Source organism: Camponotus vicinus, unplaced genomic scaffold (genome assembly GCF_025532165.1).
Source record: "Camponotus vicinus isolate PSW18456_S1 unplaced genomic scaffold, iyCamVici1.0 SCAF_5, whole genome shotgun sequence".
NCBI classification, from domain to species: Eukaryota; Metazoa; Arthropoda; class Insecta; order Hymenoptera; family Formicidae; genus Camponotus; species Camponotus vicinus.
The window spans coordinates 1,959,009-1,985,523 of NW_028141977.1; the positions used below are offsets into that span (position 1 = coordinate 1,959,009).

Here is a 26,515-nt window from a genome sequence, read left to right on the forward strand (position 1 = left end):
GCGCACAAGTGCCCCATTAACGTAAATACGTTCCTGCAAAACCAGTTTGCATCTAGATGCTGAAAAGCTCGACGATTGATCGGCGCGCGATGCCGCAAAACGGTCGCTTACATCAGCACGCGCTACCGGACGCGAGTGAACTCCTTTAAAACGTGTGCGGACTAAGTAATAGATGGCTAATCAGGGCAGGTATGCCACTCAATGACCAGCATATATCCTTATTAGCATACATAATTATCTATATCTTTATAATTCCATCAAGAAACTACTTTTTCAATAATTAATATTAGTTGAGTTCGCGATTTGACACGCGACAGCAAAAGAGATAAGTCGTTATTGGATTAAGTTAATGAAAAATGAGTCACAATTAAACAACAATTAACAAACGTGTTGCTTAAATCTTATCTTCTTGCAAAAGATACATTATATATGTTAATATTATATTTTTTACAATTGTCCTAATTAATTTCTCCGCTAAATACATGTGTTTTTGAGTTGATTTTATTAGCCATCAATGAGAAACGCCAACTGTTTTAATTAATTCCATTTCCAACCGTTCATCATGTTTGTTACTTTTCAATAAAAGGAGTCTATAAAAAAGTTTAACAACCAGTTGTTAAACCGTGTTTACTTATATATTGCTCTTTATGAATATTCTTTACGGTAGCAGATCCGCTCGGTATAGACTGGACGACAGCTCTGGCCGAGCACGTGTGTCGGTGTGCGTTCGAGACACTCCCATACAAGTTACATGTGCACATACAAGTCCGGCACGAGCTCCGGTTCGCTTCGAGCGTGTCGCCGACGTCTACACGGTGTCCAGATATGGCAGTCACACGTGAACCGTCGTCTATCCTGTCCCGCACCGAGAGTCCTTGACGCCCACCCTGTGTATGCGGTGTCCCGCGACGTATCCCACGACGCCTTAGCACCAAGATCCCCCCCTGTCCATTGTACGGGGAAGCCCTCGCGGCGCCTTACATAATTGAGCGACACCCGGAGGCTTTTCACCCTCGGCCAGTCTGTCTCTCCCAGACCGCGCTGGACCTCATTGTCCGGGTTTCATCTTCCCAACCTGGAGACGCTTGTCGGTGGGAGCGAAGGTCGTCGGCTCGCTCGCACCGGAAGTAACGGGTGCTCCTGCACTCGACCGTATCGATCGGCCTGCGATTAGCGGACATTCGAAGGGTTGAGAATTATAGAAGCGGTCCATCGATTATCTCCGAATGCATCTCAGCTTCTTAATGGGATCGCGCGAATAAAAGTCCTCCAACTTGAAGAATTTATGCAACTAGAGAATTGTTTTAAAAATAGTTTTGCGATGATCGTATGTAAATTTTTATTGCATTAATATAATATTATGTGTTTTTCATAGAATTTTTGCAACAAAAAATCACTGGCCAAATCTTCTATAGAGAAGATGGCTTAATGAAGATGGCAGAATCAAGTGGTCCTAATTATCCGAGTTCGATCGTTCCAGCAGGCGCGAAGTTCGATCGGTTCCGGAGAAATGTACGGAATTCGCCAGTTTCTCGAAAGCTGGACGAGAGTTGGTTTCTTGCCGGTTGCCTGTACCATTTCGGCGTGTCAGTCTGCACCCTTCTCTCTCCTCCTTCCTCTTTTCCGCCGCCCCACGTCGCTCGGTATGTTAATGTCATTCTCCCGAAACCCCTCGTCTTCCCGATTCGAGGTACTAGCCCGGCCAGGTTTTTCGTCACGGAAAGGATATCGCGTCTAATTGACGAGTGGCAGGAATACGGTATACACAAGCTGCGGCGGTGCTGACATATGTCCGAGGTGTCCGGAGCAACGTTCTGCCGTGTCTTATTATACGCTAGACACCCCGACATTTCGGTGGATCGCGGCAAATACTCGACGACGGGCTGCGCATCAGAAAAAGAGGCTTCTATGCCGCCAAAGAAAAGGATATCATCTCGAAAATACGGGATACCCGTAGAATATTTCCGACCCTCTCGAGTCTATCGCAACTTGCTGAATTTCAAACAATTTTAATTATTTTGTCATTATTCTTAGTTTGACGTTTCATCAGTATTTTAAGAAATTTTACATAATTTAATCCCCATCAATGTCACCGTGAATATAGCACGTATATAACTACGTCACGGGAACAATTGCACTTAATTGATTCGATGGGAGGAGCGCAGCCGTCCAAGTTCCATGAACAAAGAGACTTTTCCTTTATCTTGCGGATAGGGAGCTCGTTAATGATCGGAAAAAGGTGCGCTCAAAAGCGACAGGTATACCTTTCGGGACGTTGCCGAGACGTGGGCGAATCCTGCCGTTTATGGAGGCGCGCTACTCGAAAGATTCTATTCGTGTGTTCTAATAAGCTCTCGCTCGGCGCGAGAGGCTCACGACCGTTTAACGCGTGGGTGAGAACCCAAGTGGGAGGGATGAAATATAGAAAGAAAGAGAGAGACACGCATAAATAGACAGAGAATAGAATCTAATTTACCTTGGGTCCCAAGACATAAGTTTCTTCGGCACACTTTATGTATCAAAAATTAAATTAGAAATTATATATGTGTATTAAAATATTTCATTATTTAATTTATGGACAAATATAACGTTATCAAAATATAACGTTGATAAAATAATTTTAGAAATTATTATTAAACGCAAAAGTATAATATGTAATTAAACAGAAATTAAAATAATATTAAAGGATTTTTTTTATATTACTCATAAAAAGATTTCATAACATTTGAAATAAATGGAAGCGAAGAAACAAATAATTTGTAATTCTATGAAAGAGAGAGAGAGAGGGAATATAATTTACAATTATTAAAAAGTCGAATTAAATGAAAACACTATTATATTTAATTTAAAAAAATTAGATATTTAATAAAAATTAAATAGATATTTAATTTAAAAAAAAGAGTCTTCTAATTGTGTTATTCATGATAAAAAGACATATTTTCAATAAGAAATATATAACGAATTTGGATGCAAAAGAGAAAGAGAGGAAAAAAAACAAATCGCAAGGGAGGAATTCCGTTTTCGTGACGTCGTACCACGAGTAGTAGGTGTTTGGCCTTTCAAGTGGGTGTAGCTTCTTCGTGAGGACGGAGAATACGCTGCAACGGTGACATCATCGACCGCGTAGTCAGCTGACTCGACTTAGATGGAGCGAAAGAACGGAGAAAAGTGCGTCGCTAATAATTGCGACCGCTGTCGTCGTTCTCATTATTATTATCGTCATTATCCATTAGGAACGACCTCGTCGAACGGATGTCGACCCAGTGGTCGAGAACCCCGATGCTGGATGCGGCTGTCAGTCGCTCGAAAATGCGTTGGTGTAAACCAGAGGACAGCTCCACTTACGTAATATTTGTACGCACAATGATTTAACTAACTTTTGATGAATTTGACACATGTCAATATATAATATTTCAAAATCAGAGGTATGCAAATTTTTTTTAGAGATTTCTCTCTCTCTCTCTCTTTCTTTCTGTCTTTCCTCTTTCTCTTAATTTAACTTTTCAATTTTTAAAAATATTAAACATCTTAATATATATATCACAAAATCTTTTTTTAAACTATTGCATTTTTTAAATTTTAATTAATTATTATTACTAATATAATAAATTTTAATTATAAATTTTATTATTATTACACTAATATGTATTTAACCACTTTCCAAAATTTGCTAAATTCCGTATGATTTTTAAAAATTATTTATTAATCCTCATCCGCGCCTCGTCGAATCCTCCGAGGGACCGTCCCCGGACGCGTTCCCCACGTCGACCATCGGTGGCACCGATGGACCTACGGCGAGAGTCGTCGTCGCAAGAAAGACCAAACGGCTACGAGGAATACGGGGCCGATAGTAAATTCAAGTGAGACATTGTCCCTCGATCCCTCCCCCCTGTGCCGGTTTCGAACAGGGTGGTCCTACCGCGAGGCTGCGACGTCGCATTCCCATCGGTCGCATAATGAGCTCTCGAGGCACCGTCTCGCGCGCGCTCCACTCGCTCTCCGCTCGCCTCTCGCCCTCTCGTTCCCTTTCAGCGGCCGCTCCTGGGTGTTCCATGCGTCAGACGAACTGTATCTTCGCGGGGAGTAATTCCTAAACCGAATAAATTGCATTTCGTTGACCAGCACGCAAGCACGCGCAGCTGTTTACCTGCCAATAGCGTATTCGCGATCATCTGATTGAAAAAGATTTGAGAAATTATCCAGACGTTTCTATTCTCGCGTCTCTCGTGGGCTTGCGTGAGCCTCTTGCAGTGGATCAATTACAGCAAGTGTATACATTAATTATTTTGATTAATATTTTGATAAAATAATAAAGCCACAAAGTATAAAGTAATCAAGTCTTTTTTTTGTACATTTATTCGAGTAATAGTAAGTGAATAAAAATATGACAGCTTATCAAAAATTAATTAACCATTTAATTTAAATAGAAAATTAAAGACACAATTTTGAGAAAAAAATAAAAAATCGCTATTCGCACAAAATTGCTATGATAGATCATGAAGATTGATAAAGAAACAGATAGAAACTCTATAACTCAATGTAATTCTTAATCCAATTAAAGTTTATAGAGAGCTAAAGCTTTAATTTAGAATGAATAAAAACTCAATGATTACAGTTAATTAAGCAAGTATAATTCGAATGAAGATATTATTATATAGAGGAAAGAGTTAATTACGATTCAGTCGAGAGTCTCGCGCAATCAGAACTTAATCTTATTTAGCAATTGAGCTATGTGATGTCTCTCGGGTGGCATTATTTCAGAATCTAGAATAGTAGCTGACATCGTTTTGCCTTTCGCTCGCAGTGACTCAGTCGACCGAATGGTGTATTAAACGATTAGGAATATTAAATCGAGAGATCGTTATTAGCGACGTGTTCTCACGCGAATCTTGAAGCGATTCACCTTGAACGCCTCGATTGTAATGAAGCAACCAACATGCCAATGTTCGCGATATTCGCAGGTATATCTGCGATGCAATTATAATTCAGTATTGCTACCTGTCTCATGTGTTCTAGTCGTCTGTATTTCTTCTACTGCGCAGAAGTTGTGGGACTAGACATAAAGCATTTTTTTGAGAATAAAGTAGACTCTTGCAGAGTCTTTTATCGTTCTTACAAAAAAAAATAAAATATAAGTGTAAAAATCACTTGTAGTTTTATCAAACACAATTTTTCAGAATATTTTTGTTATTTTTTTCAAGAAAATTAGCATTTTAAGAAATAAGAGATAGTATAAGTTTTCAAAAATAAAATATTATAAAATATAAAAAATAAAATAAAATATTATAATCCGCACAATTCAAATTTATATTTTCTTTATAGTTCATAAATGTTTATAGTAGTATTTCTCTCCAAAAAAAATTCATAGAATCAAGACCAATTTCTTAAAAATATATCTTAAAAATTAATTAAAGCTTTTCCTATAGATGTGTTAAAATCTATAAAGAAAATACTTCTTGTATTTGTTTTGTATTTTTTAATAAGTGCCAAATTAATTTTTTTTAATTTTCTTTTCTAGTAATAATTATTTTCTTATCTTAAATTCATTTCGCGCCCAGATCAAAATATATCTGCATGCGTTCGCACGATATCGTACAGACATTTTAGTAACAAGTGTGTATAAGAGACAAAGGTGCGTAAAAGTGACATGAGCTTTCGCGAGAAATATTTTAGAGGGGAAAAGAAAAGAGAGGAGGGAAATTAAAAAAGTGCCGGCGAGCGATATAACTCATAAATCCATAGCTATGCTATCGATCGTAAGTCACGTGCGAAAGAAGGAGGAGGGGAGGGGAAAAAGCGAGACACAAAGATTTCGATTCTCATTACAGATACGTCTCGGCGAAACGATCCGCGCCTCGCCGGCTGGAACTTTAATAGCGATTCGATTATATTCGATGTGGAAAAACGTGCGCGGCCGATCAACGGGGAGAAGGAGGGATAAGAAAGAGGTGGCGACCGATCGGAGGTCGCGATCGCCATAAGGCAAGAGAGTCAATTATAATTATTGCACCTGTTAATCCAGGGAGTCACGCGGCCCGATATAATCCTAGATAAGCGACAGCGCTCGTGAGAACAACGTGATTTAATTTAAAAAAAATAATAATAATTTAAAGCGCGAGGAGGTTAATGATGTTAACAGTTTTATCATCATCTCGATAAAATTTTGGGAGATCAAGAATTTTACACCAAAAAAAGGGTCTTGCAACCACAACAACAATTTTCTAAGGGCAAAAAATTAAATTAAATTATTATTTAATTGAATTAAATAAATGATGAATAAATATTATGATATTGCATATATTTTGTACTTAATTAATCTAAACGATAGGGATAAAATTTAATCTAAGCTGTTAGTTAAATTTAAAACAGAAAAATTTATTATAAAATGATTATTGTACACAGAAAAATTGTTTTTTATAAAGATCGTTTTAGCTGTAGAGTGGAAATTCATTATTCAATTTATTATTCATATTTATCCAATGATTAATATTCTAAATTCTTACAAAAACAAGTTCTGGTAGATACAAAAAAGTGGTAAATTTTTATTGTGACACCTAGAAATACATCAGCAAAACTTTATTTTAAATATAAGATAAAAAATTGCATCCTATCTATTTAATGTCACATCATATTTAGCGAAAAATATTTTAATCATTCAATATGCAAATAATGTTGCATTATAAACATAATCATAAATCAAACTCAATGTCATGCTTTCAGATAATAAATAATGCGAATTAAAGTTTGTTTCTGGGTGATTTTTATAAGTTTCATCTTCATCAAAATTCTCGAAGAGAGCAATTATTCGAACAACTCCATCTGTTTTAAATCCAAAATTTAAACAGATAAGATCCTGACCGAAAACCGCCTCGTTCTTCTGTTTGCAAACGATGATGCGAGGAACTCGTCGTGAAATCTCGCAGTTTCACGCATCGCGACAACGATCGATTAGCTACCTCGCACTTGGAATCCGCGCTTCCGAAAAGCTGCGACGGGCAAAAGCGCATAAATCAGGAATAAGTGCTGCGAACGATGTGCGATAAGAAGTCTCTCGGCTTCAAACTCGCCGCATTCGTCTCGGCGGAAGTCTCGCGCCGCTGCTGAAAGCCGCTTCCGCGCGCAAAGAGAGTCCGCCATTGGCGTGGATTGCGGTTAATCGGATCTGCCGTCTTTATTCGGAATACCCGCGATCGTTGTCCTTTTATGAATCCTTTCGGTAGAACCTGCCAAGCAAGCGAAATCATCAATTAACTCGAGCGAACCGCACGATTGCGATCATCGCGTTCTTTACGCTGCGTTATCTATCTGAAGAGATGAGAGAAAAAGGGAAGAAGAGAAAAAACGAAGAAATAAGTGCAAAATTAATTGATAAAAATTTATTCAATATATTCTAAAAAATATTTTTTTGAGAATAAATCAAAGTCTGCATATGATCGAACGACTTCTAATAAGACGTATGATAACTAAAATTATAATTAAATTATTTTTTATTATATATAATATTTATTATATAAATTATATAAATTTTATTATATAAAATATTATGTAATATTTTTATTATAATTAAATTATATTTAAATAATATATTAATTAAAAATAATAATTAAAAATGATATTATATTAACTAATTATACTTTTGAACATTTAATATTGTATATATTAAGAAGGATAATACTGAAAAAAAATACTTGCATTAGGAATTAATGTATCTCATTAGCTCGCAAGCGGATTGCGGAACATCGGGTGCTAAAGTGCATTTTATCGCCGCTGCCGAGTGTAAACTATTCCGCGAGAGTCCATCGGCGGTAAAACCTCGGATTTCAAGTTTGCGGTGAACAGGCTACGATCCGTAAATGATCGGCAGAATAAAACAAGTCGGGATTCACAAAGCAATTACCCCATTATCTTGCGGAGAACCGGGCGAATTACGCTAATGTATCGACGATATCTCACTAAAGAGGAAAAGAAGAAGAAAGGCAACTACGTTACTCTCCTGTTGCCTGTCTCTTTCACTTCTGAAAGCTGTTGTCGGTGTCCAGAAGCGAGGGAGGCGCATTCCAAAGCTGATCTCAATAAAGTAATCGATTTATAGCAGAGCGATGCTCGATTAGATCCATAAATATACGCTTGTTATAGAGTACATTCAAGCATATATTCGATGCATGTACCTTTCTAGATGTTTAAGTGCTTAGAAAAAAGCATATTTTTAGTTCTTCAATTTTTTTTATATGAAATTGTATCATTAATATTGAAAATAATTGTTTAAATTATATTAATAAAGATATTTTTCTCTCTATCAAATTGATCTTGATTAAATATTATATAAAATTGTCTTGATAATGAAAATGTGTCGAATTATAATCTTCAATTTTCAAAATAAATAAGATAATTAAAAAAATGGAGAAACTTGAAATTTTAATAGATTTTCAAAGAAAGTTGAAAAATCAAAATTTTTCCTAATTATACAATTAAAAAATATTTTCTCTCATATAAGATATAGTGCAGGAAGAAAGGTTTATTATTAACTTTAAGAGGACGAAATAGCTATGTTAAAAGTTAATAAATACAATTTCGAAACTTATGAATTTGATATTAAGCAAAATACTTTTAATTTTTTAAAATATAAAATTAATAATTGATTTATGTGAGTCAAAATAAAGTTTTGCCCAGAATATGATTTAATCTTAAAATATTATTTTATTCTTTTATAGTGACTGTATCACGACTTTAATTGTAGTAAAAATTCATAAAAATGAAAATTTTAATTCTAGAGGGTAAATTTTTATTTTAACGCACAAATTTTTAAATTATTAATGTTATGTTTTAAAAATGCTTTGTGCAATGTCAAATTCATGAATCTCAAAATTTTATTAATTTTCGATATAGCTAATGTCTAATTCCTTTTTAAAAAATCGAATCGACTTAAATAACAAAGTCATAAATTATAAACAACGAACCGCAGAAATGACTATTAAATAAAAATGAAATCACGTGGCTCTTGTAAAATCCAATTGATGTGCAACAAATTCCCCTTAATATTGCCATATTGTTCGTCGCGCCGCATCGTTCGACCCTATTAGGCTAATTTAAGCTCGCTCGCGAAAGACACATGTCACCCATACCTTGATGTTTCTATAACTTTACGACTTGAGAACTAATCTGCTGCGATTTCGTCGCGAATGTGCATTCCTCGCTTCTTCGCCTGCGGCGTAAGCGGATTAGCTTCCTCGACTCGATTTCACCATTTTATTTGTATACGGCTTCTTCTGCCTTCTCTCGATGTCTTTCTCCCGCGAGCGCTTTCATTTTCGTTGTTAAGAGATTAAGGGGTTCTCGATCGTCCTGTCAAGACACAAGTGGAAATCGGAGAGACTTACGATAATAAAAAAGAGCATAAAGTAGAGCAGCACAAAATAACGCTAGAATTAAAATCGGATTAAACCTAACTTGACAATATCTTTCCATATTTTTAACGTATCTTTTCTTTATTTTTTAATGCGTATATAATAAATTGCATCTTCTACAAATTCCATTTTCTAGTCTCACTCAATTTTTCTTTTATATATCTATTTCCTTTTTTCATTTTTTCCTCTATCTTCCTTAAAGAATTTTGAAGGGATTAAATAGGAATTAAATGCTATAAAAGTTTAATAAAAAAAATTGTAAATTTCATTGTATAAAGGAAAGTAATTTCTACACGTGAAAAAAAGGAAGGATTATATCAGAAGCACAGTAAAAAACGGCGAAAAAGAATGAAGAATGAAAAAAATTGGACACTCTCTCCGGCTTGCGGAGAAATCTTGCTAGCATTATAATCTTCCATTAAGTAAGGCACTTGCGCGTATAAAATACACATGTAACCGATCGCCCAACATGTTATTTTATGTTCAGCCGTAAATGCTAAGTATACTCATTTTTTTTAGCAAAGAATGAAAGATTTTAAAAGTGTAAAACTTTATTACACATAAGTTTAAACTCAGATACTGATATAAAAAACATTTTCAGTTAACATTAATATCTAATTGCGGGAAGAAATAAAAATTAAAGCGCGGAAGAGCCTTTACTCGAAGGTTGTTTATAAATAATATATTATGATGTATTCAATCATCTGCTGCAAATGAATTCCTGACGATGAACGTAAAAGAAAAAGTCTTGCCGTACGCAATTTACCTTGAAGATAATTAATATTGCTCGCCGTAGTTACGGTATCAAAAAATGCATGATGCATGTTGCGTGATGTGCCAAGAATGAGATTGATATAGGATGCATCATTGCATAATTAAAACAAACAAGAGGGACAATTGGAAGCGTCTAAACTAGGCGTACAAGTCACATGCACCATAAAAACCAATATATAATATAAGCTGTCAATTCTGTCAAAGCAATTTTCTTACCCTTTGATATTTAATATTTTCCACTGAAAATGCTTTACGCAAAATTACAATTTTCTTTTTAATAATTTCTTATTGAATTTATTATATTTAATTTTTAATCTAATTTTGAAAAATAATACATTATATATGTTGATGATATATAGGTTCTTTCAAGTGAAAGGATGAGCATCTAGTTAAACATATCCGAGAATTCAATAATTGTTACTAGATTCTTTTACGATTACAATGCAGCGTAGCCTTCTCGTCCCATATTCAGCGCGTCGATGCGAATGAAATAAAAGCATTTCATACGTGAAACAACTATTTTTATGAATCGCAAGGAAACATAATGGGATTGCCATTTATGGGAGCCATTATAGAGAGGAAAGATCGAAACGCAGAGTGAAAGTTAAATCGTATCGTATGTATCAAGGATTGACTTTATCAAACCTTTTTGCTTCTGCGAAAATAACTCAATATTTAAATATCCCAAAGGTATATTTTTAATTAAATGATTATTTCAAATATATATTTTTCTATCTTAACTCAATAATTTTATGATATAATAATTTATTGTAAAACTTGTATAATATTTGCATAATAAAATACAATCATGATACAAGTAGATTATAAAATATGTACATTTATAAAAATAATTTCTATTTTATTGCTATAATTTTTGTAAATTATAATTCGCTAAAAGATACATCGAATGTGAAATAATCCTCGGATCAAAGTATCTCTCGATATTATCGCAAGGGAATTGAGAATCTTCGGGAATTTTACCTGACGTTTGTTCAAGGACGCTTAGGAAAAGTCAGCGGGATTCCTCGGAATCTCTCGCGTTCCGCCAGGATGAGCGATGGACGTAGCAGTAGAGTTGTTCCTGAACATTTATAAGAGGCTGCCGGCAACGCCGTGATAAATCAAACCGGGGTCCAACGTAGCAGTTAGAGGCACCGAGAGGGTAGCGGTGGAGAAAGAGGAGGAAGGTAGGGTTGAACCGGACTCTCGTGGGGTCAGATCAACTTTCGTTGCTGCGCGGAGGAAAGCCAAGGCGGCAGGAGAGGTTGTCGAGATCTCGAGATGAATGTCGAGTAGCGCAAAAAAAACTCATCTGCATTCCTGGCTATATCAAGGATGCTGCTCGTCGCTCTCGATAATTAACGACTTTATCATCAACTAGAACCCGCGAGCTTAGCACAGCACGATAATACGATGCTTTCTACCAGGGTCTTTTTTTTTATTTCGATCGAAAATACTTCCATAAATTAACGGGAGAAAGTATAATACCTTATCACGTAATTGTTTTTTCTGAAAAAAATTTTTTATAACATAATAAAAATATATTTAGTTTGAAAAAAATTGGGGAAAAGAAAGAAAGCATGATATTATCTTCGATCTCATAGCAATAGCCTCGAAAAGTTATTATTTCAAAAATGTAGAAATTGGACAATTTTTCTAAATTTAATTCTCATTCTTCTCGAATATAAACTCTACTAAAATAAAAGCAAATTAATAATAGAATCGTGACTTCCTTTATTTCGACTTTTAATATTAATTTTATTATTATAATAATTTTGTAATAATTTTATTATTATTATTATAATATTAATTTTAATATTAATATTAATTTACTATTAATTCATCTATCAATACATATATTAAATTTTTTTAATTATGCAAACGTTTCGTTTCTCTTAAGCGATGTCTTGTCTGACATACAATTTTTTTTTCCGTCAAACCATAACTCAAATTATGATAATAAGGAACGGAAAACTGTTAATTGCGGTTAATACTGTTCCATGTCAGCATAATGAGGTCACTAATGCTTGATAAGATAACCGAGGAGAGGCAGCAACGTGAAGCACGACTAAGCGCGATACAAGCATGAAGTATATTCAATGTACAGCTGTCGATAAAGCTCTGCTTGACCCTGACTATCCGGATACATTACTTTGAATGACTGGCGAGCTGCCAGAATGGGTCTATGTGCGCAGTAAACGTGTATAATGATGGGTTTCTCGCTCACGCGTACGAGATGTGGCACGAACCATGGCGCCCTTCGACGATGGAGCACTATCTTCGACGAGTCCGAGGCTCTCATGTTGCAGGCCCTAAATTGGTACCCGTCGCGAATTGGCATAATGACGGGTATCGTGCCGTACCGATAGCACGACTCGAAGGATCGAGTTCATGCATAAGCTCCGATCACTTGCTAGGATGTTGAGGAAAATCGATAATTCGCTTTAAAAAATGCTAACCTATTCATTATGCAAAATCGATTTAATTTACTGTGATAATTATTTTGATTCCATTTTATTATATTTAATTTAGCTTTAAATCCGATTTTTTATGCAAGTATAATTAAAAGATTAAAATATTATATAATATGTAGTATTGTTTTTTTTTTTATTAGTTATGATAGCTTCTATTATTGAATATTATTTAAAAAAAGCATTTATTATATATTAAATATAATGAATAATTAAAAATATATAAGATATAAATAAAATATTAAGTGCCATGCAGGAAATAATTAAGAAATTTTACGATTAATTTCAATAAATATGATGGAAAAAATAAAAGAATAAAATCTTAATTTTCATCTCATATATATTTTTACTAAATAAATAAAGAAAAATATTTTGACGAGTTATAAATGTATAAATTTTTAACAATCGACAATATCAAGATTAGGATAAATGGCGAGAAGACTTGAGAACATTGATATTTTCGATTATAAACGAGAATTTGACGATATTCCTCCCTTGTTCGTGGTCCATTTGTGCTTCGTCTCGTCACCTGCTCCCTCGGCGCGATCCTATTCTTGTGGCCTGCGGCCTCGTTTCGAGCCTATTGTCCACGATGCGTTTCAAGATGCCGCCAACGGCTTTAATGAGAGTTTTAATTACCCAATCCGGCGCTTTCTCGAGACCGGCCGACGAAACGCAAAGCCATCCGAGAAGTGATTAGAACCTTTGCGCAAACTACATCTAAATCTCTCGTTCCAGTCTCTGAAGTGATCAAAGAGTTCGATTACGACATATATTAAGTAATGCATGTGCGTGTCCCTTTGACAGAATTATTTATTATGTCAGGCAATTTCATATCAAAATTATTATTATTCAAAATTATTATTCATTAAAGCTTTTCCAAAGTTAATATGATATACATTAATATCTGATGCTGTTAAGTATATATGAATTTAGCTCAATTTAAATTGTACCGATTGCATTTTAATAAATTTTTTTGCGAAATTTCTCATTATGATATACAATTAAAATAATTTCTCATTGTTAATATTTTCTCTTGTTAATATCGTCTCTAGATTGCTGCAACCACACGGAATATAGCATGCTTTTCTCCGGTCTGTCTATATTAATCCACGATCCAGCACTTCCGATTACCCTTGGCGCGCGATACTCTAACATATCGTTGTGTAAATTTCGCGGACACTTAAACATGGCTGATTGCGAATTCGATATAGTATCTTTCCTATTAAAATTCGGGTACAATGGTTCCGTTTTCGTTAACATCGATTTTCTTTCATATGTGTAATTATCGTTTGACATTACTATGGATTTCGTCTTTGAATCAGCTGACCTTTTCGAAAGAGAATCAGCTGATTTCGAAGGATTTCTTTTATCCTTGCCCGACTTGGACTTATCCGGGTTTTTTTCGCATTTCTTCAATAATGAATCCTTGCTCTTGGGATTTTGTGTTACGATCCTGGCTGTTTTATCTTCTGCATTATCCTTTTTATTTATCTTTTTTACAAATTTATCTGGCACTGCATTTTTATCCATCGGATTTTTACTTACTTCACGATCCTCTATTTTAGAAATTATTATTTTTGAATTGGACCTGGTTTGTGATTGATTATTTATATTAGTGATTTTATTTTTATTTGTGTTGTATTTCATTTGTATTTCATTTATGATTTCTAACGGTAATTTCTTTTGATTTATCAAAGATTCTTTGGACTTTGGCAGTGTCAGGCCTCTCAATTTTTCAATTTCTTGAATTGTTTCTAAAGTATTTTTTATATTTGATAAACTATTCGGTCTATTTTGCTTTGATTCTTCTGATGGCATTTTTACTGACACTCCTAATTTTTCTGATTTCTTGATCGTTCCTGAAGATATTCTTATGTTTGAAGAGCTGGGTTTGTCTTTATTATATTCCAATAATGAATTTTTATTATTTTGATTAGGATTATTTGGAAAAACGATGGTATCTTCAACTAATTTATCCTGCTTTCTTAATGTTTGCGTTGATTTCAAGAAATTTTTAAAATCCGAAGAATTTGAAGTCATAAAATCATTTTGGTGAATCTGTTGTATATTTTTAACGTCATTCTTTTTTTGTTGATTCACCTCTGATGTCGCAACATTTTTTACTGTTAGATTTTCCTTTAGTTTCAAAATATTCACCTTTGGTTCTGATTTCTTCGTCTTATCCAACTTTGTTTGCTTTACTGATATTGTCTTAACAATCTGCTCTTTTATTTCTGTCGCGGATGTATTCGACATTAAGTCTTTTGTCGTTATTGTGCCCGCTGGTGGACTTTGAATTTCTCTCACTCGGCGATTTAATTTCACTGTTGGTTCTCGCGATATTTTTAAATCATAATCGATCGAATTGTCTTTTCTTTGTTCCATCAGTTTTAAAGCATCCGAAGTATTTTCCATTTTTGATTTTGTACTGAATACGTCATCGATCGACTTTGTTTGCTTTAAGAAATAATTATCTTTCTTCTCTCGATTTCTATTTGATGGTAAATCCTGCGCGCTGTTTAACGTCTTTTCTTGCAACATAGATGCTTTCTCTCCTTTACTTACATCATGCTCGTCTATATTCGTTGTATCAGATGTAGATAATGGAATTGGTTTTGTTTGTATAATCCCAAAAACTTTCTTATCTTCTTCTATAACTGACATTTCATTATCTTTACTTTTTAAGTTATTTCTTATAATATTAGGGATAGCATTAAGATTATTCGGTCTTAGTTTAAAGGAATATGAACAGTGAACAGTTGGCTTAGATTCCACATATCGCTCTACGGAATTTGAGTACGAAGTCAAATTGCTTAAATTATTTAAAGCAGTAGTTGCGTCATTTATCGATTGTATTTTCTTCGTTAATATCGTTGAATTTGAAGTTTCTTTCCATTTAGGTGGTAAAGATTCAGTGACAAGATTGTGACTCAAATTTGAGATTGCTTTCTTTTCATTTCGATTCGATGGCGCAAGCGGTTTGGGATCTTTCTTCTTTTTTATCTTGTTGAAAGAATCTGAGGAGGACCACCAAGGGATCATTTTTGAAGAAACGCGATGGTCAGAAGATTCATTTTTATCATACTTGTTGATCGGAGATCTTACAGCATTCATCGTTTTCTTGATATTCAAATTTTTAATTTCAAAATTATTTCTTCCTTCATTTAATGAAATATTCGTCATCGTTTTATCGGTTGAAAGATTTCTCGCTGTCTTGCGTTGGATATTGAACTCAATATCGCCTGAAACTTTATGCTCGTTAATATTTTTCTCAATTATATTATGAGAAAATCCCTGCTGTTGCTTATCGCTGCCAAAAGTATCATCTATAGAATAGTAACTCTTCGAAATCGGCGACGGCGATACTGGAGTCTTGTCCTTGTCGTATTGATGTCGCGTTGATTTCTCGATGCTACCCTTTTCATTCTGAAAATTGGCGGATATCTGCACGTTCAATATCTGACCCGTGCTCGAGTCAGCCGCCTTCGATAGGTCAGTCTCTCCGATCCTGCTCGGCGCGTTCGCGTCGTCCTTGGCGAACGGTATCCTGATCTCGATTTTGTCCATCGAGCTCACCACATCTAGCCTCTCGGTCCTCGCAGTGATACTCTTCAGCTCCGAAACCGGTTTGCCGTTGATTGAAAACTCAATCTGTTTGACCGGGGCGGAGTCCTCGCTGATCGAAATGCGCATCGGGCCGAAATCATTGCGCTGCGGCGCACTTTTCGCACCTCGACGAAGCGTTGAAACGGCCCATTGATTTTCCGCCGACTGCGGATCCTCCTTTCGATCGGATTGCACCACGACAGAGAGTTGCTTGGAGGCAGGATTTGAAGAATCCGACAATCCAGTCGAGACCGAATCCACGTTAATCGACACAACGGATTCCTTTTCAGAAGGCACCATGCGTAATTTGACATGCGGTTGCTTTAATACACCGCTAGTTGATACATGTGTTGAATTCTTCCTCGCAGGGGAACTCATGCTACTAAAATATTGCGGCAGATTTGAGGTCTTATTATTCAATTGCGAATAATTATGCTTTTGCAGCGCGAAATCTTTGTCATGTTTTTCCATTTTGTCAGATTGATAGTTCATCTCTTTAACCGTTGCATCTCTCTCCTTTTGTTTGTAAGCTTTAATGAGCTTTGTGAGTTTGTGAACCTTGTGCAGCGAATTATCAGATTTATCCACGAATTGCGGTGTGTCACTTTCTTTCAATTTGGAAGTGTCAACAGCCCTTGTGGCTCTCTTGTCGATGACACTTTTCAAGTCGTTCGTCACGCTTTCTATTTCTTTCAACCAATTCTGTTCCTTTGGGACAATCAGTTGTTCTTTGACAGTCTTCTCGAGCGGTATCGTGGCAACACTAAGAGGTGTTTTTCTTAAGGTTTCTTGCGTATTCGTGCTATTGGCTTTCCTCGGAGTGACAAAGGATCGAAGAGAATTTCTTGCCAATACATTCTTGCTCAATACTAAGCCACCGTTTGAGACATTTGCGAGAGAAATGTCATGCATAGACTTGCTGCAATTGGCAACCAATTTTGCGTAAGAGCGATCGTCGTCCTTTAAATCATTAGTAATCCTGCAATCTTGACTGTTAGCTTTATTTATCGCTCTAGCAACGCGCGTATCGTGACATTTGACAGTGTTTATCTTGCCATGCTGGATGCATCGATCAAACGGCTCAATAGTATCAGCGGGAAGAGATGAATAATTTTCTTGCCCTTCAATTGGAACCCCATTATGTGCAGTTTCAACGTTCACAATTCTCTTCGCCGAAGATGGCGTCGAAAAAGTACTGAATGGACTCTTACACATTGTATTGTCGAAATAAAGACTATCATTTCGTCCACCTACGGTGGATACTTTATGTAGGGCTTCGCTGTAATCGGCTATCATCTCCGCATACGATCGAGGGTATTTTTCAACGGGTGTGACAAAACTATCGTGATGATTTACGCTCCTCGCGCCGTTCATTATTGCAACGATTTGAGCCTCGTGTCGCTTATTAAATCCGCCGCTATTAAATTTGACATTTCGGCACGTGGAATAATGACACACCGTTCTTACTACATTTCCTAATGGCAACTTTTTATCCATCGATAATTTCTTTTTCAATGACGTCACGCTGGACTTGGTTCTACTGCGTTGCTTGCAAATCGTTTTGTTTCCTTTGGAAACGAAACGCAGATCATCTTGACGAAACTGTTTTGAATATTTGATACCGACGTCATGATTTTTCTTCGCTAGAGAAAATTGGTCTGGTCCTGATACTTGAGATTTAAACTGCTGATTTTCAAAACAAACATCAGCGTACTGTCCATAACGTGATGGGAGTACGGCATCTATACAATAATAATATAGAAATAATTAATTATTCAATTTTAATTAATTAAGGTAAAATATTAGTAAAATGTAATAAAAATTATATTATTTTTATTTTTGCAAATTTATATTATTTTTTTAAATTTTATTAATTTGTTATATATTTTATTAATTGCACATATACCATGCACTTTTGAGAAAAACCTTGAATTATTAAAATGACAGAGAAAGATTATTTTTAAAGTAATGATTATTTTTAAAGAAATGATGAATTATGTTTAAAGTATTATAATGTATATTTAATATTTGACAACATTTTTAGAATATGGATATACATGACAATATTTAGTAAGAAATTCCAGATTTATAAATAATTAAAAGGAAACTTACTGGATGGAATATGACGAGAGACATTTATACCGCAAATATATTTTAGACGATTCATTTTACAATCTTAACCAAAAAGATACATCTGTACAAACATTATAAGAGCAAAAAAACACTCGATTGATTTTGATCTGCCGTTGAAGACACTGAATTAACTGGACAAGATTTTGGACACGACTTTATTCCATGAATCGAAAAAACATGAATCCTAACGATCCTGTCACAAAAATGTCACGCAAGACAAACGAATCGCATAGTCTGTTAGATTACTTCAAATTGCATTTTACAAATCGTGCTTTATATATATATTTCACTTGTTTGCCGCTAAGATACCCTTACTGCAAATTTTTATCATGTTGCAGAATTTATGCAGAATTTTTTAAATGTCACAGACATAAATTCCAAACCTTTGCGTTCAAGTTTTCAAACATGCCATGCGTCTTCGCAGGCCATTATCGGCGTCTTTTCGCGCAATCAAAAATTGCAGCCCAGCATCACGAAGGCTTTCAAGGCAGCGAGGATAGATCCCGAGGATAAGAATCCGGCGCGACTTTAACACGAGGCCCTTGCAACGGCACAATGCACGGTGGACGCGTTTATCTTGGCGATCTCCGCTTCTATGCCGCTTCGACAGTTTATCCTCTTCGACTACCAGCTCGCTTTATTCATCGGATCCTCTTCGTGGCGCGATTCTCTCGACGGGCTCTTGCCTGCCGCTTTCCTCGCTCGATTCCTCGACGGAACCGTCAATTTGCGATCCGCCGAGGATCGGTCGAAGCGGAACGCACCCGGCTCGTGGAAGCATTGATTAGTCCCACAGTGTAATCTTACCTGCGGGATAAAGGCGACCGCGCGATCGATCTCCTCTCTCGATGGAACCTCACGAGAACGCTCATCCTGGCGTCGCTGATCTTCCCACATCGCCACCGGCAATTTGTTCTTGGTCAGAGCGGCTCGGAAAATAATACCTACACGCGATTTGTCATGCTGATAATACGTCGACGAAGAAGCATATGCGAAGTATGCTGAAAAATTGTGGGAGGGATCAATTTTCGCGAGAGGAGAAATCTAAAATTATTACTCGTTATTTGTAATTTAAATATTACAGACACAATATTGCGCCTCCAACATGTCATTTTGGATTAATAATTTTTCCATATTTTGATAAAATTATTCGATTAAATTAAAATAAAATAATAAATTTAAATTTAAATTTAAATATATTTAAAATATATTTAAAATATATTAAAATTTAAATAAAAATAATTAAATAGTGCATTATATATAAAGCAGAGAATTTTTATTGAAATTTAGAGAGACAAATTTTAATATTTTTTTCACTTATCTTTTTTAAAACATTTTTTTATAATTTTTTATAATCTATATTTCGTAATAATTATTATTTTAGTATTATTATTTCTAGAAAATCCAAAAAAAAAACAGTATCATCGTGATACAGATATGTATTATTTATTGTACCTGCTTCTCGGTTTCGTGGACTCAAGATTCTCGTTGGTAGATATACATGTCCGAAGAAGAGGCTACGGCAACTTTTCACGCAAACCTAGTCATGCCGCGAAGATGTACGAAGCGTGCAGGTCGAGCCGCCAGAAGTTATTCGTAACTCGAAATTCCGGTTGGAATCCTCGCGAGCGAGACGATCGTGACCGGCGATCCTGGATTTCGTGGCGCGCTTTCTGACTCACGTCGTGGCCACGGTATCTCTTCCTTAAATGAAAATCCAATCACGAAGTCACGAATATTATTAGCGAACCGCGAACATGATTCGCGAGAGTCATAAGAAGCCACGAGTGTTTCATGAACCGCAATCGCTACCATTTTACTCCTTTTCTTTTCACATTTTTCCAGATTGCTTTCTTGCTTTATTATTTATTTACAAAGTATGCAAAATGTTAGTTTGTATAATTTTCCTTCGCAGACATTGCTGTGGGAAATGCAATCCGATGTTCATTAATATCTTTTATTTAAATCAGATACTGCCTTTCAAACAACTTACCTGAAATAATAATTTTACCTATCGTGCTCGTTTGAGAAACAATCCTGACTTTATGGCGCTTGATCATGCAATCTGTTGCTGAGGATTGTACAAAATAAAATATCGAGCCATATAAGGTCTGCTGGGAAAGTAAGCTTGCACTGAAATCGGCGATTCGTTCAACAGAGTTGATTCAACAGAGGCAGTGTTTGTCAGCCAACAGAGGACGATATAGAGTCAAATTTATGTCTCCATAATAGACGTAAAAGGAAATGCAAGAGAGAACTAAAAAGAAAACTGAAAGAGAAAAGATTTCTTTTGTTTTGATCAATATTTCTCAAAGATTAGAATCAGACTAATTGATAAAGATAACAAGTTCTATAAATAAAAAAAAATATTTAGAAAAGGTAGAGACAAGAGAAAATATTTTCTAAGTATTTTGTAGTAAAAATCGCGACATCTTAACTTGGTGAGCCTGAATTTCGAGCATGAGAATCGCGCTCACGTTCAACGTTACCGTTATCCGAGCTCCTTGTCATCGGTTAACTATGTGTTTCGATTTTTTCATGTTCTTCTTTCAAGAACTTTGGTCAATTAACGTTGCGACAAGATTGATTGATGAATTATTTATCCAACTCTCTGTTTTATTCAAAGTAAATTAACAGAATATATTTTTAATCGAATAAAATTTTGATCATATCGACAAAAATATTTAAAAGAGCGAATGTTTATTTTAATCATGCAAAATTGTAAGAAAAATTAGTTAAATCTTAGTACGAGTAAAAACATAAAAATTTAAATTTCGGAAATTATTTTATATAAATTAATAATGTAATGAATAATAAATAAATATTAAAATATATAAGTGTCTAAAATTTACGATTTTTTAAATTTATAATTATTATCATCTTTTTTAATTTTCTAATTACTTATATCTATTATTTAAAACTTTGATTCAAAGATTTTTGTTCACTTAACTCTTTCCACTCAAATGAGATATTTTATAATAAACGATATATCCCATTTTATATATTTTATTTTATATATATTCCTCGCAGTTCTTTATATCGCAAGTGTTGAAAAAAATGCAGCTCTGCTTATCATCTTTTAATCAAAATTTTATATCGTCGATAACAAGATATACATGAGCACTTGAGAAAATTCTAACTTTCCTTGAGAATGAGGGAAGATCAGAGCAGAAAGTCACGTATATATACTCATGGGATTCATATCACGAAAGATAACAAGCTTGTATTTCGATGTTGTACGCGTCTGGCCTTTCTTCGCTCCTTGAGTAAATAAGCTTTACTTTTGCTTATATTATTGACGATGATAAATTGAATATACTATGTGGCGGCAGATATCATATGCGGATAAACAGCTGTTAATCATGATCAGAAAACTGTCACATTTATATATAACTGTTAATTAAAAATATATACTTTTTTTCAGGAAGCCTTTCTTGAAAATTATAATACCTTTATTAACACAATTACTTCTACATCTATCAATCTGTTTATATTAAATTGTTTAATTTAATTAATTGTTCAATTTTATTAAATTGTTATATTTAATTTTTTAATTAAACTTAAAAATAAACTTAAATTTAACTTAAATATAAACTTAAATTTAATTTTTTAATTAAATTAAAAATTTTTTAATATTTTATATTTAAAAAAAATCGCATGAATTCATATAAATTAAAATAATTTTTTCATACGATTTTTTTTTAATTATAGAAGATATATCTTTATTTTTCATACCGGTCTAATTTCTTAATAATATGTTACTCTAGTACTTTATATCTTTCATATCGAGTGTTATCTGAAATCATCGATAGAAATTATATGCACTTTAACAGACGTGTTTTTAAATATTGCATCTGTCTAATTATTTCAAAATATTATTTCAAACTAATAAATATAAGCCCATGTGTGCCTCGAATATTTCATACTTCGTTCACAATCGTTTTACCCCTAGCTCTAAAAACAACGTAAACGCTTTTGAATAGAAGCATCGTCGGGGTTTAAGAAACAAACGTAATCTTTCGGAGCCTCACTCGGCCCTCCTTCTCTCTTTCACGCGGTTTAGAACATTGTTGCCTTAGGCTCTTCAATTGCTTGCCTTCCGGTGCACAGGCGCATTTTCTCGAGCGCTCTTATATCTCGCCGTCACCATTGTCGCGCAGACGTTACATAGTCAGCGTTGTTAAGAACGGCGACGGAAAAGGGGGAGCGTTCACCCGCATACAAATTGATCCTTTTTGCGCGGCACCTACGGCCCAGGGTCTCCCTCGCGACTGCCGAAAAACCGGCCCGGACGGCCTACAAGGGGGTTGTCGCGTTTTGTGGAAACAATCAGCAGGTTGTCGCGAAACAAGGATATGAATGCATAAGCAGCGCAGTTAACACGGTTGCACGCCGTGTTCGTCGGCACTCTTTTTGTTTCGGACCCTCCCTCAAAGGACGCCGCTTTTGTGCCTGGGTCCGAGCATGTGCGAAGCATGGGAGTCACGGGGAGGGGGGGGGGAGAGCCGGAAAGACGAAGGACGTGGGTCCTCGCGAGACGATATATACGATCGATGTCGTCGCATGGCAGTCTCTTATTCTTATTGTCTCTCCGAGTCCTTGCCAGCCACGATGCTCTGCATTTGTTGCTCCTCGAAGGATTCTCTCTCTCGGTCTGGGAGAAGACATTCCGGATTTCTTGTTGACCAATAGACTTCCTTCCTCCGTCGTGAATTTTATTCAACAGTACTTCCTTGCCTTTGCTTGTTGACAGTGTCGCGTTATTGCGTTTTTTACGCGTGTTCTATATATTTAAAATCCTAGTATAAAATTGTTACCAAATAATAAATATCGGAGCAATATCATTTATTTACGAATCGAAATTTCTTATGATTTTTAAGGATGATCAAAGTTTCTCGCGTTCATTCATATTCGCATAAATCTAAATCTTTTGGCGAAAATTAAGACTAATAAAATAGTATCTTCTAATTTTCTAAAAATATTTAATTAAATCAATAAATGTTAAAATATTTTTGCATAATTAATAAGACGCCAAATTTTTTGAATCAATTTCGTCGATAAGACAGCAAGTTAAAAATCCGTTTAAGTTTTATGGATCCCAGAAAGGACACTGTATTAATCTTTCTGATGTAAACATAAAAAAAGCGTTTCGCTTAGCGATGATTGAGAATTTTTTATTTAATTTCATTTAATTAAATAAAAGTTATTTCAAAAATATTTCTTGTGTATAAAATTGTTATAATAATATTTCTTTCACTATGTTTATATAAATATAAATAATAAAATAAAATTAATAACTAATTAATAATAATAATTAATAAAATAAAATAGCTATAATGCACATAAAATGCAAAATGTTGTTTTGCAATCGGTATGTCTCAGTCAGAAATAAAGTAATTGTCATAATTAGAAATGTACCAGGACTTTGACCGGAGTCTGACAGAGATAATGTGTAGAACACATCGCGCGATGAGAATCGCGTGAAAATATTATTTATAACGTTATAACGTTACAACCGCACGAATGGTCGCCTGTAACTGGAGCTGATGCCGCTTTGTTCCTTATCGCGAATGTAAATTATTAGATTTCGCGGCTTTCTTAATCACGGTGAAATTTCAGTACCTAAGCGTCACGAGTCAAGATGTGTGTCGCGAGTTGAGCAAGAAATATTTCTTTTTCCTTGCAATCAGAAAATATTAGTCGATTTTATTACGCAATCTATGGAGTTTATGTAACACTTTTTATGAGATTTTATCCGGAAAATATCCACGTTTATCATTATTATTCTCGCCAATTCTCTGAAATTCTCTTTCTGTTATATAATAAATAAGTAAATAATTTATCGCCTTTTTGCGATGCCATATATTGAGCAATCTCTCGTTATTTCGATAACAGGAACTAGAATGCACTTTCCGATAGACTTATCGCGCTAAATTTTGGTTTTAAGGATGTCAAATGCGCGTATTAAATTGACGCTTACATGCTTTTTCGCACTTTGTACAGACTCTTATAAAAGCGCGGGACCAACAACGAGATAATTTAAGACGTATTTCATGCCACGACGTTTTTTACACGACAACGATTAGAGACAGCTATAAAGAGAGAATTAAAGCCCCATGGACGAACGATAAAAATTTGCACAAGTCCCGTCCGTGCAATTAAGCGAAGTGTCGACGGCGCCCCAGTCTTTTGAGTTCGGGTTAATTTCGCCATTCGAACGGTATGCCTGGAACCGGTTCGCAGGCTCGTAATTCGTGTCGTGTCTTCGCGTTTCTGACCAAGTCGCCAGCGCTATGCAAACACTTCTCGTTGATTTGCACAGATGTAATATGCCAGAAATATGTTCATCATTCTACGTAAAGTGAGGAAATATCTCGAGGCTGTTGGATCCATTAACTGTATAAGTTAACCAGATATCAAACTTGCGTGTTACTGGACAATTTGCAAAAGTATCGTGAAATTTTTAACACGTTGATTTTCTATTATAATGCAAATTAAACTCGATCTCCACCATTTTCCTGCCATTGATTTGCGGAAATGTGCGAACTTGCGCGCTCAACGCGTTATGCGATCGCTGTTACTCGAGCTGCACCCCGAGGTCTCCCCCTCGGAGCGTCTCCCACGTCTTTCTTGTCGGCAGACAGCGTGGTACCGCGACGACCGAGGAGAATCGCGCCGGGAAGGGCGAGATGAGGCAACAACGTAGGACAATCACGATCGGGTGCCTCGTCGTCAATGGCTCGTTGTTGAGTATCGATCGTAATTAATAGGGGCGATCTGAAAAAAGCGACCTTAACGAGACAGCCGTAATTAGAATGCCGCCGATTCGGCCGACGTCATTTGCTTAAGTTGATCCTCGCATGTCGCGTCCGAATAAGGCAACTCGCGTTCGCCACTTCGCAGAGAGTGCGAAAGAACAAAGAGGAAACCGAGAGAGAGTGCTGGGATGGTTCCCGCCCTGGATGAGATCGCGACTTGGGAGGAGAGAATGGAAGAGAAGGACGGAGTGAACGAGACACCTGCTTTTAGCTGTATTGTCTTCCTCTCTTTTTCGATTTTCGTCCTTTCTACATTCCTCCATCCTCTCGTTTTCCTTCCTCTCGTTTTTTCTTATTCCTCCTTAATATTTTTTTAGCAATCCACGGAGGCGCGTTGAAAGAAGTCCATAAACGAGGCGATGACACAACTGCCTGTCAAAAAACACACAAGTGAAGATTTTTAATTACACGCTTTTTCGACATGGAAATCGATATAAAATCCTTTTGTCGATTTTATATTGATTTTATTCAGTATGAATAATAGATTAAATCGATGAGAATTGAATCAGGTGATAAAAACATGAAATTAAGTGCTTAATTATTAAAACACCGTGTTTCAATTCTTTACTCGTTTTTTTATCAAAAATATATAAATTTAATGCTCTTCTATAGAAAATAATTTTATCGAAAATAATATTTAAATCTTCATAAACATTAATAGATTTATTTTCTGAAAATAAGTTTAAATAGTTTAATATATTAATTTAATTATTAAATTAATTATTTAATTATTAAATAATTAAATATATTAAATATATTAATTAAATATTAATTAAATATATTAATTATAATTATTAAAGTTTAATATATGAATTAAAAATTAACTCGAATCGTATTTAAAGCAAACGCACTTAAAATTAATTTGTTTTGAGATGCGAATATTCATTGCAGCGTAACATATAACACATAATGCCATATGATACAATCGAGGATGCATGCGTAGCATAATTCAGGCGCGCATAATGAATATCGTTGTCGTGATAGTTTAGAAACACGTGTTGGAAACGAGCCAATCGGCGTAATTCATCCTAGTGGCTGATAGTTATTGATTTACACACCTAACTCTTTCGTGAAACACAATTCCTAAGAGTCCTAATGAAAATAACAGGGATTTCAACGCGAGATGATTTATGCTGATTGTCTTTTGCATCTCTCATCTCTCGTCGTTTAAAGTTCGCATACGAAAATATAATCGTATTTCCATCGCGAGAATTTAATTCCAAATGCGACTGTCCAAATCTTTGTTATTCCAGACTCTCTAAGCTGTATTCCTTCAGTCTAAAATATACAATATATATCTTATCTG

At 35.2% G+C, this 26,515-nt stretch overlaps 2 protein-coding genes across 4 annotated transcripts in view; one reads left to right on the forward strand and one right to left on the reverse strand.

The window, feature by feature from the left end:
- Positions 1 to 26,515, forward strand: part of Egfr (epidermal growth factor receptor) — a 152,745-nt gene that overhangs the window by 98,424 nt on the left and 27,806 nt on the right. The gene's annotated exons all lie outside the window — the stretch shown is intronic.
- LOC145971697 (uncharacterized) lies at positions 12,970 to 18,623 on the reverse strand. The gene is made up of 2 exons (XM_083099641.1): positions 18,371 to 18,623; positions 12,970 to 18,000 (listed from the first exon to the last, which is right to left on the reverse strand). The coding sequence occupies exons 1-2, from the start codon at positions 18,423 to 18,425 to the stop codon at positions 13,673 to 13,675; spliced, it is 4,383 nt and encodes a 1,460-aa protein (XP_082955767.1). The 5' UTR covers positions 18,426 to 18,623; the 3' UTR covers positions 12,970 to 13,672.